This window comes from Mobula birostris, chromosome X, assembly GCF_030028105.1.
Source record: "Mobula birostris isolate sMobBir1 chromosome X, sMobBir1.hap1, whole genome shotgun sequence".
Taxonomy (NCBI): domain Eukaryota; kingdom Metazoa; phylum Chordata; class Chondrichthyes; order Myliobatiformes; family Myliobatidae; genus Mobula; species Mobula birostris.
In genome coordinates this window covers 74,140,125-74,154,057 of record NC_092402.1, presented here as the reverse complement: position 1 = coordinate 74,154,057, position 13,933 = coordinate 74,140,125, and the positions used below count along the sequence as shown (strand labels likewise).

General features: G+C 39.0%; 1 protein-coding gene across 5 annotated transcripts in view; it reads left to right on the top strand.

The window, feature by feature from the left end:
- The window catches only part of LOC140191404 (protein TANC2-like), a 745,351-nt gene extending 732,091 nt beyond the window's left edge, over positions 1 to 13,260 (top strand). For all 5 annotated transcript variants that reach the window (XM_072248798.1, XM_072248801.1, XM_072248797.1 and 2 more), the window contains 2 exons: positions 2,838 to 2,938; positions 6,553 to 13,260. In XM_072248798.1, the coding sequence (XP_072104899.1) occupies positions 2,838 to 2,938; positions 6,553 to 8,530 (2,079 nt within the window). In that variant the 3' untranslated portion in view covers positions 8,531 to 13,260. The remainder of the gene's footprint in view (positions 1 to 2,837; positions 2,939 to 6,552) is intronic.
- Positions 13,261 to 13,933: the final 673 nt, after the last annotated feature.

The window sequence follows — 13,933 nt, the reverse complement described above, 5'->3', positions numbered from 1 at the left end:
ATTTGTTGCCACATGCAGCTGTGGAAGCCAGGTCATTGGGTGTATTTAAGGCAGAGATTGATAGGTTCTTGACTGGACATGGCGTCAAAAGTTACGGGGAGAAGGCCAGGAACTGGGGTTGAGGATGAGAAAAAAAAGTATCAGCCATGATTGAATGGTGGAGCAGACTTGTTGGGCCAGATGGCCTAATTCTACTCCTATGTCTTATGGTATTTAACAATGTAAACAGCATTATAAAAAGTGGCTTAAAAGTGTTTACAGTGCAGTGCAGTGACTGAGGTAATAGAGGGGGTAAACAGGGCTAATTAGAATGGTTGATCAGATTAAGGGTGCCTGGGTGAAGAAACTTTTAAACTGGCGTGAAGTTTTTGTTGATTTGGATTGGTTGTTCTGAAAGTATTTCATGTGCCTGCAATACAGAATGAGTGACAATATTGACATTGCCTTCTTCTGCCTGAAATCCTCCTGTGTCTTTAAATGTTGAATGTGTTTGTCACATCCTTAGACACAGAGACAATATTGCAGAATGGTTAATCTTGTCAGAGATCCTTACACTGAAGGTTACAATGTTCTTCACTTGCCATCTTATGAATATCATCTTATTAAATTTGCTTACCTTTACTTTATAGTGGGGAAAGGTACTATCTTATAGATTGCACTCCTCGTAAAATCCGTCTTTCCTTTTCTCTCACCTTGTATAGCAAGAAAGACAATGGTTGCATTGGGGTAACTTAATGCTTGCTCCTGAGTAGATTCTTAGAGAAAGAGGCCAAAATCTTCCAAAGCTTTCTTATTTTGATGTACTGTCTGAATTAAGCTCTGGGCTGAATGAGAACACTTCTCAGATTCACTAACTGCTAGGAATCTGTCATTCTTAGCAGTCATTACCCCTTCTAGCTCTCTTCTAATTAAACTGCTGCCTTGCTTTTGATCCATATTCTAATGTATGCTAAGTAGCCAAATGTGCTCTGATGAGCAGACCATAGAAAAGGCCCCAAAATAATTGAAAATTTCAAAGGTTTGATTTTGAAATGGAAAATCAGAAAATTAATTCCACAGAATTTTCAGAAATACATGCCTTATTTTATACTGAAGAAATTATATAATGATAAAAAATTTGCACACATACCTGTTTTGTAATTATTTTCAATGGATAAATATTAACCAGGATACTGGGGAAAAAATGCTTAATGTTACACGAGGAGAGAAATATGACTTAGCTTTAATATTTAACTTGAAGAGGAAAGGTATTCTCTGGACTCTGACTCACTGCATGGATGTATCATGTTAAATTTAGTGGTTGCACATATTGGCAGTCTTTTCCATTGGGACAAATTTTAACAGTGTATAAGAAGTTTTCTCTGCGTATAAATGGGCTCCAATTCACTTATCACCAATCTGGGCATAAGTATAATCAACCCTGCCCATTCCCCCACCGCCACCGCCACCTGCTCTGGCCCATCTTCAGGTGGACCATTCGTAGTTTTGGCTCAATCCCTGTCCATGCTACTGATCACAACATAACATTTATTTATTGTTATTTTAAATAAATCAATCCAAATATCCACTAACAACCTAACTAAAGCATAAAAGATGTGCATAATGTTGCAGCTCAGCAGCCTAGGTTTAATCCAACATTCGGTGCTGTCTGTGAAGAATATATGTGCTTCCTCTGACCACATTTGTTTTCTCCTGCTGCTCAGATTTTCTCCAATATCCCAAGACTGTGTAAGTCAGTGGGTTAATGGACCGCTGTAAATTGTCCACTAGTGGGTAAAGGTATGGGAGAACCTAGGGAGAGTTGATGGGAAGTTTTAAAAAAATGGGGTAGTGTCAATGGATGTTTGGTGGTCAGCTTGGGCTTGGTAGGTCGAAGGGCCAGTTTCAGTCTGTGTATCTGACTCTAACTTAACACAGTCAGGGTTCAGAATTGTGATGTGTGTAGACAAAAAAATGAGAATGCTAAATTGGGCTGTTGAGTTAGTGACCACAGGAGGAGGTTGAAAGTTGTGAGTATAATACTCTTGCACACGTAAGATAAGTGAATTCAAATTCCCATTCAATATTGGGAGATGTTTCTTACTGCTGTTAAAGTCACATTGTTTATTGCCTGGGCTTTTAAACACTGGATACAGTTGGTGTTGCCTTTATTCTTTGCTGATTATGTTACAATTTTTAAATTAGAAGTTTTTCTTGCGGATGATTAAATTAATGGCACAGACCAGAAACAAGACTTTGCAAATTGCAGATTTTTAAAAAAAATGCTGGATGGATTACTGAAATGTTCGTAATCCTACTCAAAGCAGAAGTTGTGTGTGTTGACAGCATTATCTCTTTACTCTTAAGCTGGTCAGCTCTAAAGAGCGAGTAATTTTGAATTCTGTTGCTCTATATGTGTCATTATGTGTGGAATATATGTTTAAACCATGCAGTCAGTCCTGTTTTAAGCTGGGCTGATGAAATACATCAGCAGGTAGTAAAATGATGCCAAACGTGCATTCCCTTTTATATTTAAGATCACACTAATTATATACAAAAATATAAAAGAGACAGAAAACAATGCTGATATACTAGAGGTTACTGTAATTGAATGTTAATAAGTTTGACCTTTGTTGTTCAAGGAGTTTAGTTTTATAGATTGGTTGTAAGAGTTGATTCACAATCTTATCTTTCAATTTAAATAGAATGCAATCAATTTCTGATACAATTCTTGTTTGCTGCTGGCAATGAGGGTGAAACACATTTTAGTTGAAAGTTATTACAGTTACAATTTCAGAAATTTCCCTCCTCTGTCAAACTACCCCAAATTGCTAATACGAATGTTTTGTGCTTGGCAGGATTTTGGAATGGCAGAGGAGTTTGCAACCAAAGCACTGGAGTTGAAACCGAAGGCATATGAAGCATATTATGCCAGAGCTAGAGCAAAGCGAAGCAGCAGGTAATAAGGAGAACAAAAATGATTTGCATTCAAGGTGGGCCATTTGTCATTGGGAGAAAAATTGTGCATTCCATTTATTTCTGCTGTATCTTAATGTGTCCACTTGTTTAGCAGGATTATGGAAACTGGACTGGATCTTGCTGAGGCTGGCACTTCACAGTTCTTGCCAATGAACTTTTTCCTTCCTCAAGTTATATTCTGTTTAACCTGCTGGGATTACAATCTGATAATGGGGTGCCAGGCTTTCTGGAACCTCAATGATCAGCAGTGTCAATCCCCTTACCAATGAAATGTAAGGACTGAGAAAGAAAGCTGAGAAGTAATATGAATGAATGAAAGTCACAACAGATAAGGAAAGAGAAATGAAAGATTGGTTTAAGAGAAAGCAAAAAAAAAGACACAAAAGAAAAATAATTAAAAGCTAGCTATTTTTTATGATCTCCAGAAGCTCACTTCCACAAGCTTGGTTGTTTCCTTTTTTGGTAAGTGGCATAGATTGATAATTGTTAGCAATTACATTGACATTGACAGGAAACATTAAACAAGATACTGCTGGAAGTCAGCAGGTCAGGCAGCATCAATGATGGGGAATGGACGGTCAATGTTTTGAGCCGAGACCCTTCATCTGCACTGAACAATAGAGTGAAGTTAGCCAATATAAAAAGATGAATGGAAGGAGTGGAGTAAGAGCTAAATCCAGGTGAGAAGTCATGATAGGAGGATGGGGGAGAGAAGAGTAGAAATAGTGACAGAGGCTGGGAGGCTATAGGTGGAGGCGACAAAGGGCTGCAGGTGGTGATAACTGACAGGATGGGAAGGAGAAGATTTAGGATTTACCATTTTCTTTCTGTACCCACCCAAGCCCCCACCTTCACCCATACACTCCTCCTGCTGGTTCTCATCCCCCACTGTTCCCATGTGCCCAGGCCACCTCCCTTATTGTATTCCATGATCCACCTTCCTTTCCTAGCAGACTCCATCATTTTCATTCAGCCCTTTGTCACCTCCACCTATCTCCTCCCAGTTTCTGTTGCTATTTCCACTCTTCCCTCCTCTTCCTTCCTATCACCCCTCCTTACCCAGACCCACCTATCACTTGCAGGCTCTTGCATCATACCTCCCCCACACTTCTTTATACTAGATGTCTCTCCCCTATCTTTCAGTCCAGATGAAGGAAATGCCCCAGAATGTCAACTGTCCATTCCCCTACACAGCTGCTGCTTGACCTGCTGAGTCCCTCCAGATTCCACTTAACAAAGATGTGCAATGTCAACTCACCACTATTTTCCAGCAAGATACATCCCATCCACTTTAGTTATATTTAGAGGATATTCAATGTTAAAATTCAATCCAAAGCTTCAGATTGAGATAAAATGTGTTTCAAAATAATGAAGTATTTTAAAACTATCAGCTTCTCATCAAATCTTGATTTAGTAGACAAGGTGCAGGGAATGCCACTTTGAAACAATGTTCTATGCTGCTAAAAGCTGTTGGAGATGAATAGGATAAAGAATTCCAGCAAAGGTTCTGAACCTGACCATGACAGCATCCATGGTTGCTGACAATAAGCAAATCATTAGCTCAGTATGAGCAAGACATTGCTGCAAGTACCTTCCACATGAGCCTTTGTATAATTGAAAAAGAAAATAAAGGAAGTGATTTTAATCTGCTCCAATAGTCAATTTACTAATATGCAATGTGGGCTTCTTTATTGCTACTCATTTCCACATCTCCTTAAAGCCTTGCTCCAAAATTAGACAAATGAATTCCAGAAACAGAGATAACTGCCTTTAATGTTTATAAGAGGCGGAATTTTACTGATGTGTGGTCGAAAAGGCCCTGATAGATCTGTAGTTTGTGAGAAAGGAGATGGTTATGATTGTTGATGTTCAATCACTGCTCATCCAGAACATTGCTGCAGGAGGTCCAATCGTCTTGCCTCATGAGTGACCTTTCTTTCATGGATGTTCAGAATTAGAATGCCGTGGGATCTGAGCAAGATTCAAGTATAGGCTGATAGCTGGCAAGTAACACTTATACTGCAGAAGTCCCAGTCTAACATCAGCAATAGAGATATTCAACATTATTCCAACTACACGTTTACCACCGTGAGAGTCACTATTAAACATAAATTTAACTAAACCCGCCACATTCTGTAAATACTGTGAATGGTCAAAAGCTGGACATCTAACTTGTCAAGTTCAAAGCTTTGAAATTTGTTTACCTTTTATATATTTCACTGCCTTTAATCTCAACTGCAACCCCACTATGGAGTTCACGTCTTGTAGGAAGGACACCACTGATAGGAAGCCAGATACTTTCTATCCTCACTGAATGTTAACAAAGAACATAGATAGAATATAGAACAGAATAACACAGGAAGAGGCCATTTGGCCCATAATGTGCCAAACTAGCTAAAAAGCAAATCAAAAACAGCCAAACACTAATCCTTCCTACCTAAACGATGTCCTTATCCCTCCATCTTCCGTACATCCATGCGCTTATGCAAGTGTCTTCTAAAAGCCTCTAATGTATTTACCTCTACCACCACACCAGGCAGCAGATTCCAAACATTCACAACTCTCTGAGTGGAAAAAAACTTACCCCTCACATCCCCTTTGAACCTACCCCCTCTCACCCTCAATCCATGACCTCTGGTATTAGACATTTCAACCCTGCGAAACAGATACTCTCTGTCCACTCTATCTATGCTTCTCACAGTCTTGTAAATCTCCATCAGATCTCCCCTCAGCTTTTGCCGCTCTGGAAAAAACAACCCAGGTTTATCCAGCCTCTCATGATGGCACATGCCCACTAAACCAGGCAGCATCCTGATAAACCTCTTCTGCACCTTCTCCAAAGCCTCAACATCCTTCCTATTGTGGGGTGACCAGAACTGTGTGCAATACTCCAGATGTGGCCTAACCAGAGTTATCATTAAAAAATGTTGATTTGGTATTATATTGTATTATCCATTCCATGCTTTGTATTTGAAATTAGTATGTTTACATCATGAAAGGGAGAGCATTATTGTAGGAAAGTACCAATTAGTTTGTTAATGACAATACTTTGAACTATTCTGACTTAATGCATGTGTGCAATAGTGAATTATATCCATTCCTACCATAGATTAGTTGATACTTCCTTCCCTTTGGATCAGAGATCAAATGTCTTTTCAAATACTCGCACACTTGATCTTGACTGGTTGCATAATGGGGGTGGCATATTTAGGTGAGCCATTAAACTAGTCCAATTTGGAGAAAGAACACAGGAGTTCTCATGATCTCCTAGTTCAGCTGATCATTCAACATGCTCATTGAGATTTATCTCACTACCGTTCTTAGAACATTTATTAATGTAGGTATGAAAAGGTTGAGTGCAGAGTACCATGAGACTAGACTCATGTACATAGGATTAAGGGAAAGCTTTTAAACCTACATTAATAGGATCTTCTATAGAATGTGGATAAATAAATAACTTGGGAAGTCAGGAATATTAGTCCATTTTTCATGGTAGACCATCTCTGGACAATGGTTGAAGGTAATTTGCAAGTGTTGGATAATATATCTCGAATAAGACCATACTTATTTAGTACATGATTTTCTTCCATACAGGCAATTTCCAGCTGCCCTGGAAGATTTGCATGAGGCTGTGAAGCTTTGCCCGAATAACCGTGAAATACAACGCTTGCTGATACGGGTAGAAGAGGAATTCAGGCAGTTGCAATATGGCCAGCCATTGCAATATGGCCAACAACAGCAACAGCAGCCACCGCAACAGCAGCAACAGACTCAACAGGAAGACATAGACTCAATGCATGAATTATATGATGAGGAATATTTGGAGCAGGAGTTGGACAATGTATCTGTTGGCTTACAGGCAGAAACAAGATCTAGCCAAGGGATGCCTGTTATCCAGAGTCCACCACCTTCCCCTGCCCACCGTGAGCCCACCTACAGATCTAGCTCACCTCTCAACTCCCACCAAGTTTTTGACTACAGACCAAACCCTTCAGTCTCCTCCCCAACTCGGCAGGGATACCAATCCACTTCACCGTCAATTTCTCCCACTCACCAGAACTCTCATTATCGGCCAAGCCCTCCACCCACTTCCCCTGCTCATCAGGGCTCTTCATACCGCTTTAGCCCACCCCCTGTTAGTGGCCCAAGCAAAGAGTATCAGTCAAGTCCTCCTCCTTCTCCCCTGCGTAGGGCCCCACAGTATAGAGCCAGTCCTCCTGCAGATAGCATGAGTGTGTATAGGTCTCAGTCTGGCTCCCCTGTTCGGTATCAGCAAGAATCCACCATAGGTCAGCTTCCTGGTAGGCCAAAGTCTCCTTTGTCTAAAATGGCCCAAAGACCCTATCAGTTATCTCAACCTCCATCAGGGCTACCCCAGCAAGGCCTTAGATTACAACCAGCCAAGGCTCAAATCGTACGCACCAACCAGCCTAGTTCTGCAGTACATTCTAGTGCTGTTATACTTGGTGGATCCTATAACCAAGGACCTCACTCTATGAGCACCAAGCACCAGTCTTCAGTGGATATGGCTCCCACTCAAAGTCGCTTGGTTTATCAGCCTGTAATGAGTGGAGTCGTAGCAGACAGCAGACCTGTCCAGCATGTGCAGGCCAGTCTGAGTGCGGGTGCAATAAGTAATGTTTGTCAACATTCTGGAACAGTAATGACTAAAGAGGATCATGGCCAAAGACCTTCTTCAGCCTTTCGAGGAGGGATGAGGTATGGCCAGACCCCTCAGATTGGGCGCAGTCAATCTGCATCATATTATCCTGTTTCCCATTCCAAGCACGAATTGGAAAGGTCTTCTGTTCCATCTAGCCAGATTTCATCTCCAGATGTATCTCACATGATCAGGAGGGCACTCACTGTGAATCCTCCAGAAATTAAACCTCACCCACCCACTCCTCGACCACTGCTTCATTCTCAAAGCACTGGCCTTCGATTCTCCCCCTCTAACAATAGCCTTTCTTCTAGCTCTAATGTTGTGTCTTCATTTCGACCTTCTGCTTCCATCCAACAGATGGAGATTCCACTCAAACCCTCCTATGAAAGCCGATCCAATGAAGAACAGTCTCCCATCTCTCCTACACAGGGTTACCCTGGAGACTCTGGCCGTTCAAGGACCACACCTTTCATGGGGATCATAGATAAAACTGCTCGGACACAGCAATATACCCACATGCACCAGCAGAGCCGGACATGGGCTGTGTCCTCTGTCGACACTGTCATCACCAGCCCCACCTCCTCTGGAGGGATGTCCCCTCAATCTGCCTCCTATAGTCCACCCCCAGTTAGTAATATTGCTTTTTTCAATAAAACTAACAATGCTCAGAACGGCCACCTGCTGGAGGACATGTGTATCCCCCATGGGAAGCTGAGCAATGGATCTCAGGCAGAGATCTTGGAGAGAGTTAGTCAGGCTCCCTCATATCCAGATGTAAAGGTGGCTAGAACACTGCCTGTTGCTCAGGCATATCAGGACAGCATATATCGGCAGCTTTCCAGAGACTCACGACAAGGGCCAACATCACCTTTAAAACCAAAGAGACCATTCGTAGAGTCAAATGTATAAAGGCAATCCTTTAGATTCTAAATCCCATGTTGTGAGCAGGTCTGCTATTAAAACTTCTTGCACATGTCGCCACTCAGTGCACTGTACAATGAAGCTGCTTCCACTTGCATTTGAAATAAGCCAGAGAAAAGAATTGTAGTGTGTTTAGTTTTATTTCATTACTAAAGTATGTGTAGTTTCTAACTTTTCTAACAATTGTACAGAAGTTTAAATGTTGGGGGAAAGAAACATGAAACGAAAATCAAAGTATGAATGCTTAAGTGATGAATGTTAGACTAATCCATTATCAGGTCAGTTCACCTTTTTACTTTACATAGGTATGGTTAAACTGTACAATGAGCAATTTTATTTAGGCTTTTTAAAGAAGTCAGACACATAAATTACAATAAGGTGCAGATAATGACATTTATTTTCAAAAACAATGCTGTGATTTGTACAACTTGTAATCAGTTTACTATGATTTATACATTATAGGTGCATTACACAGAACTGACTGTGTGTTTCCAAAACCTCAAGCACCAATCTACATTTAATTTCAAAGTCAATTCTCTGCACTAGCATGGGATTAGAACTATTTTAACTTCAGAGATAAACAGTAAGTGTTTGTTTTAGCTGCAAGGTTATTCTGTTTAATACTGTAAATGTTGTATGAAGTTTTGCTCTCTACAGACCTGTAGTTAATAATATTTAAGAATATTTTAAGTTAAGTCAACTTGTATAGGGTAACATTTTCTACACTTTATTTTAAACCAGGTGCAACAATTGCTGATTGGTGTGAATATAGGGGACATTCCCAAACTGTAGAACTGACTTTCCCTGACATTCTCCTGCTCCTTCACTGTTTTATTGGGCAGAAAGACTATGGGAACCTAGAAGAAGGGAATAGATGCCATGTCTCTGGTGTTCCCAGGGCTATTTGCCTTGATAAGAGAGAGAGGCCCCCGCTCCTAAGCAACTACATCTGCTTTGATTCTTTCTGTATTTAACTGGCCAACTTTTCAACCTCCTTGCGTTGTGAAGCCTATCTCACTTATAAAGTTAAGCACTCATTCTTGTTGAAGTTTGTAACATTGCCAGCAGTGGAACACTTCCAGAATGGACTCTTGTTCTCTCTCCAACAATAACTGCAAAACGTTTCCTTCACATTCTATACTGAATCTGAGAAATGTTCAATATTTCTTGGCAGTAGGTATTCCCAATAATCTAGAATTTTAAAAAAATTGTCGTAATTTCTGATGGTGCTGAAAATGTATAACTCAAGGCGCACAAAGCCTTTGGGTAGAATTGATCAGTTTGCTAATTGTATGATTTTGCACCGTTGAATATATTAAGCAGTAATCCTTAGCCAGATTCAGTGGCATTTATCAAAACCCTACCCACTTGCAGTCTAACTTTTCCCTGCTCTATGTTTACTTTTTACATTTTAGCTTTCTTTTATAGAAATCCCACTGCACTATCGGATTGGGGCAGTACGAATACTGTATACAGAACTAGTCCCATTTTGCTCTTTAGCTCTTTTTATTTAAGAAGATAAAAGTTTTAACATTAGGGCCATATAAAACTCATTGTACATACTTTTAAGTTTCATTATTTGTTCCAATTAACTTTCCTATATTTTGTCCCAACTTTATTCCTATTGCTTTTGTTTTCAAATAAATCCATCACAATAAACGGAGAACAAGTTATATACATCCTGATTTAAAACTTGAACCTTATTTGTTATGGAATGAACTAGTATCAAGTTCATCGCATGGTCTCCTTACTTCTCCATATATTCCCTATAGGAAATGCTTGTCTTCTGTCAAGCATCATTTCCTCTCCACCTGCTCAAACCTGGAAGTCACTGCTGTTGTCCTGTTCCATTTTATTCAATTTGCTACCAACGACTTTTCCCATCCTTATTATGATTTTTTCTCCATCCTCAGTTGTATTTTCCAAGTGTATGAAATTTGCATGTTGCTAGATTTTATTTGCAAGATAGTTTGCTTTTGCTTTTGGAGTTATCTCTACTTCACTGCCATTTAATTCTATAAATATTTGGAAATGTCCCCCAGATGCACTTCAGATAAATGAAGTTATATGAAGATATATGAAGTCATTTAGTATTAAAGGATAGGCAAAAACATTCAATCATAATGTGCAGCTCCTTAATTACACCACCCACATATCTCAAGAAATTGTACTGAAAGATTGCCATCCATATTTCCTGTATATGAGTGCACTTTATTGTTAACGTTTATATACTGGATAGATCATTGTGATTAGTGTTCTCATTAGGAGATGAACAGTTGTGATCCTTGGTGTTATTTCACAGAGAAAAAGAGCATAATAGTAAATTTGTAGCACAAAAGGAATTGCTGTAAATAAATGCCACACTTGGCACTAATCCAGCATTCTTCAAACACACTTCCTCGGAAACTCCACAGTGCACAACTTAACTCTCACTTTCACCATGTATATAATGAAAATAGAGATGGTACACGTTACCTAGAAAAGCATATAAAACCACTCTTTCTCATGTACTTAAAAAATTTTTGTCGTACAAAATTCAATTGTAGAATCTCAGCACTACATTGATGAGAGAGAGCCTGTGATGTATAATGGTTGCACCACTTGTTTACTTAAAAACCTAGATTAGAACAGCGCAACTAAAATTGAGAATGAGTAAATTAATTTTCTGCCTGCAAATTCTATTGGATTGTACTTTAGCCAAAAACAATTGACTTTCAAGGGTTAGTAAGGAGAAGGGTGGGGGCACATGTTAGGAATATGGATGCATTGGATGGGTAATTTGCATAAAAGTATGTACAGAAAAAAAAACATTAATTGATTAACCTGTGCACCTAAAGTGTTGAACTAGTATCTAAAACCAGAATTTCTGGAATTATTAGAGTGGATAAACAGCATTTTCTTTTTCTGATCCAAGCAAAATGCACCATCAGATTAATGAAAAAGTAAACATCAGTAACATAAATTGGAGTTAAGTTGTGTTGGCTGAACGTTTCCTTAAGCCTGTGATTTAAAATCACAGGAACTTGCTAACCTTTCATTGTCACAGCAGCTCTATATTCAAGTTGCCCATATCTCTAACTGGCTTACAGTTCAGATGTAGGCATGATTCCTGAAGTGCAGATCACTTTGGCTGGGTTTATGTAATTGTCCAATTGCATAACTTGCTATCAGAATGGTCAACGCAATGCCACTGCCAACCGAGCCATGGGAATAACCCCTCAACAGGTAACTGACGCAACATTTTAGGACTAAAATTATACTCTCTGGCCTATTTGCAGAATATTCAATACTGTGTGTTTTTATTATTTACTTTTCAATTTATGATGTTTGATATTAAAGTTATTGATAGCTTCTGATGTAAACAGTAGCCTCACCCTCAGCGCCCTTATAATAATATGAATATCTTACTCTCGTGATGTTTTGAAGCACTCTCTTTAAATGTGGCAAATTATGAGACATTAATGCTTTATCATCTCAGTTTCAAAGATGCAAGTATACCCAAATTAAAATTAAGAACACATACTGTATATTTATTGGCCATGTAGTACCTTGGTGCATGGATAAGTGAAGGTTGCAAAATCAATGCCGTGTAAACCAACAAAAGTTGTCTTAAATATGTTAGTGAATCACCATGGAGATGCTGGTTAAATCATATAACATGCAGCTTCAAAAAGCTGCATAAAACATTCAGGAATCTACTATTTAAAGTGCCATGATTTGACAATGTAATTTAGTGATCACATATCTACATATATCTTTCTGATCTGTTGCTTCTGTCTCTAGTGATCCCAAAGTCCAGTGTCTAAACTGGCTTATTTCCCCACATGTATCATATAGTTAAGGGAGGAAATTAAAATATTGGGGCAAGGTGCAATATATAGTTCATGAACATCAATCGTCAGATCTTCACCAGTAATATCATATTGAAAATAGCCCTGTGCATTTTCAGAACATTGTTTATCATAATGTACATTTAAGCTTTCATTCTGACTTTAAATAACCTTCTGTATATTTGCAGTTAAAATTATCAACCTTAATGGTATTGACACTCCAGTAGACAGCACATTTATGACTGCGAACTGTCTGATCTCTATGTGATTTGTTCAAAACAGTACAACATGTAACAGAAACTAATGTTCCTTTCCGATGAGGAGTGCAATGTTATTTTTTATTATTGTGAGTAAATGAGATGCAGAATCAGCTGCGGCAGGGATGCATGTCGGTACTTCTTTCATCCTTGAAAAAGTTATAACAAAATACTAACCATTTGAATGTAATTGCAGAAAATTATATTGCACCATGTGTCACTCCTGTGTTGATTCATGGGTTCCTTTATTTTTGCTGTATCTAGTAATGCACCAAGAAGGCATTTTTACACAGCAAGGCACCAGCTTGAGGAGCTGTGTAAAGGAAAGGTTTTCTCTCATGTCTCTCCCTCTCTGTCCACACCACCCTCATTCTCTCTCCCTCTCTCTTTCGATGTAAAGGACTTTTCTCTGTATATTATAAAATGCATGTTATGTTCCAGTTACTGATTAAGATTACAAAAGGTTGTGATATTGTATCCAGGTCGTCATGGGCTGCGGCCCTTTCCATATTTTGGATGGAGATTTCTCTTTGCTGTATTGCTTGCTGAGCAGAGTAATATTGTCTGTACATGTGGGCTGTGAGTTAGTGCAAAAACAAAACAAAAAAATAAACGAATGCTTCTGTTTTTATTTTTCATTTATAGATTGTGATCTGTACAATTTACTGTATGGGATACTGCGCCGATTTATAACACTTAAAAATGAAACTCCACAGCCCAGCATTCATTTCTGTTATCTTTGAGACTCATACAGATATATGAAATGACTGCTCTCCCATTAAAGAAGTGTTAAATCATAGGACCACTTTCATATAAAGCGCACAATAAGAAAAAAATATATATATTAGCCTCATATTCAACCTTCCTTGAAGATTTGAAGATCCATTGTCTGCTGATGCATCTTAGAAGTTTTCTTTGAAAAGATCTTCATGGAATCTTACCTAATACCCACTTCTCTACTCCAATATCAGAAGCAAGGTCTTACATGATGTATCCATCAATCATGGTATTGAAAGAAATACATTTGAGTAATTGAAGTTTATTGTCATCTGACTGTACATATATACAAGCAAATGAAGCAACATTCCTTCGGACCACAGTGTACCCACACAACGGATATCACACACAACACATAAACCAAAATATTGTACAATAAATAAGTTAATAAAATATAATTCAAAATGCATGTAGTAAACAAGGCATAGGTAAACAGCTCGCTGTCCTAGTGATGAGACCTCAGTGGTGGCAGGGTATACATTAGTCTGACAGCTTGGAGGAAGAAGCTGTTAACCAGTCTGGCAGTC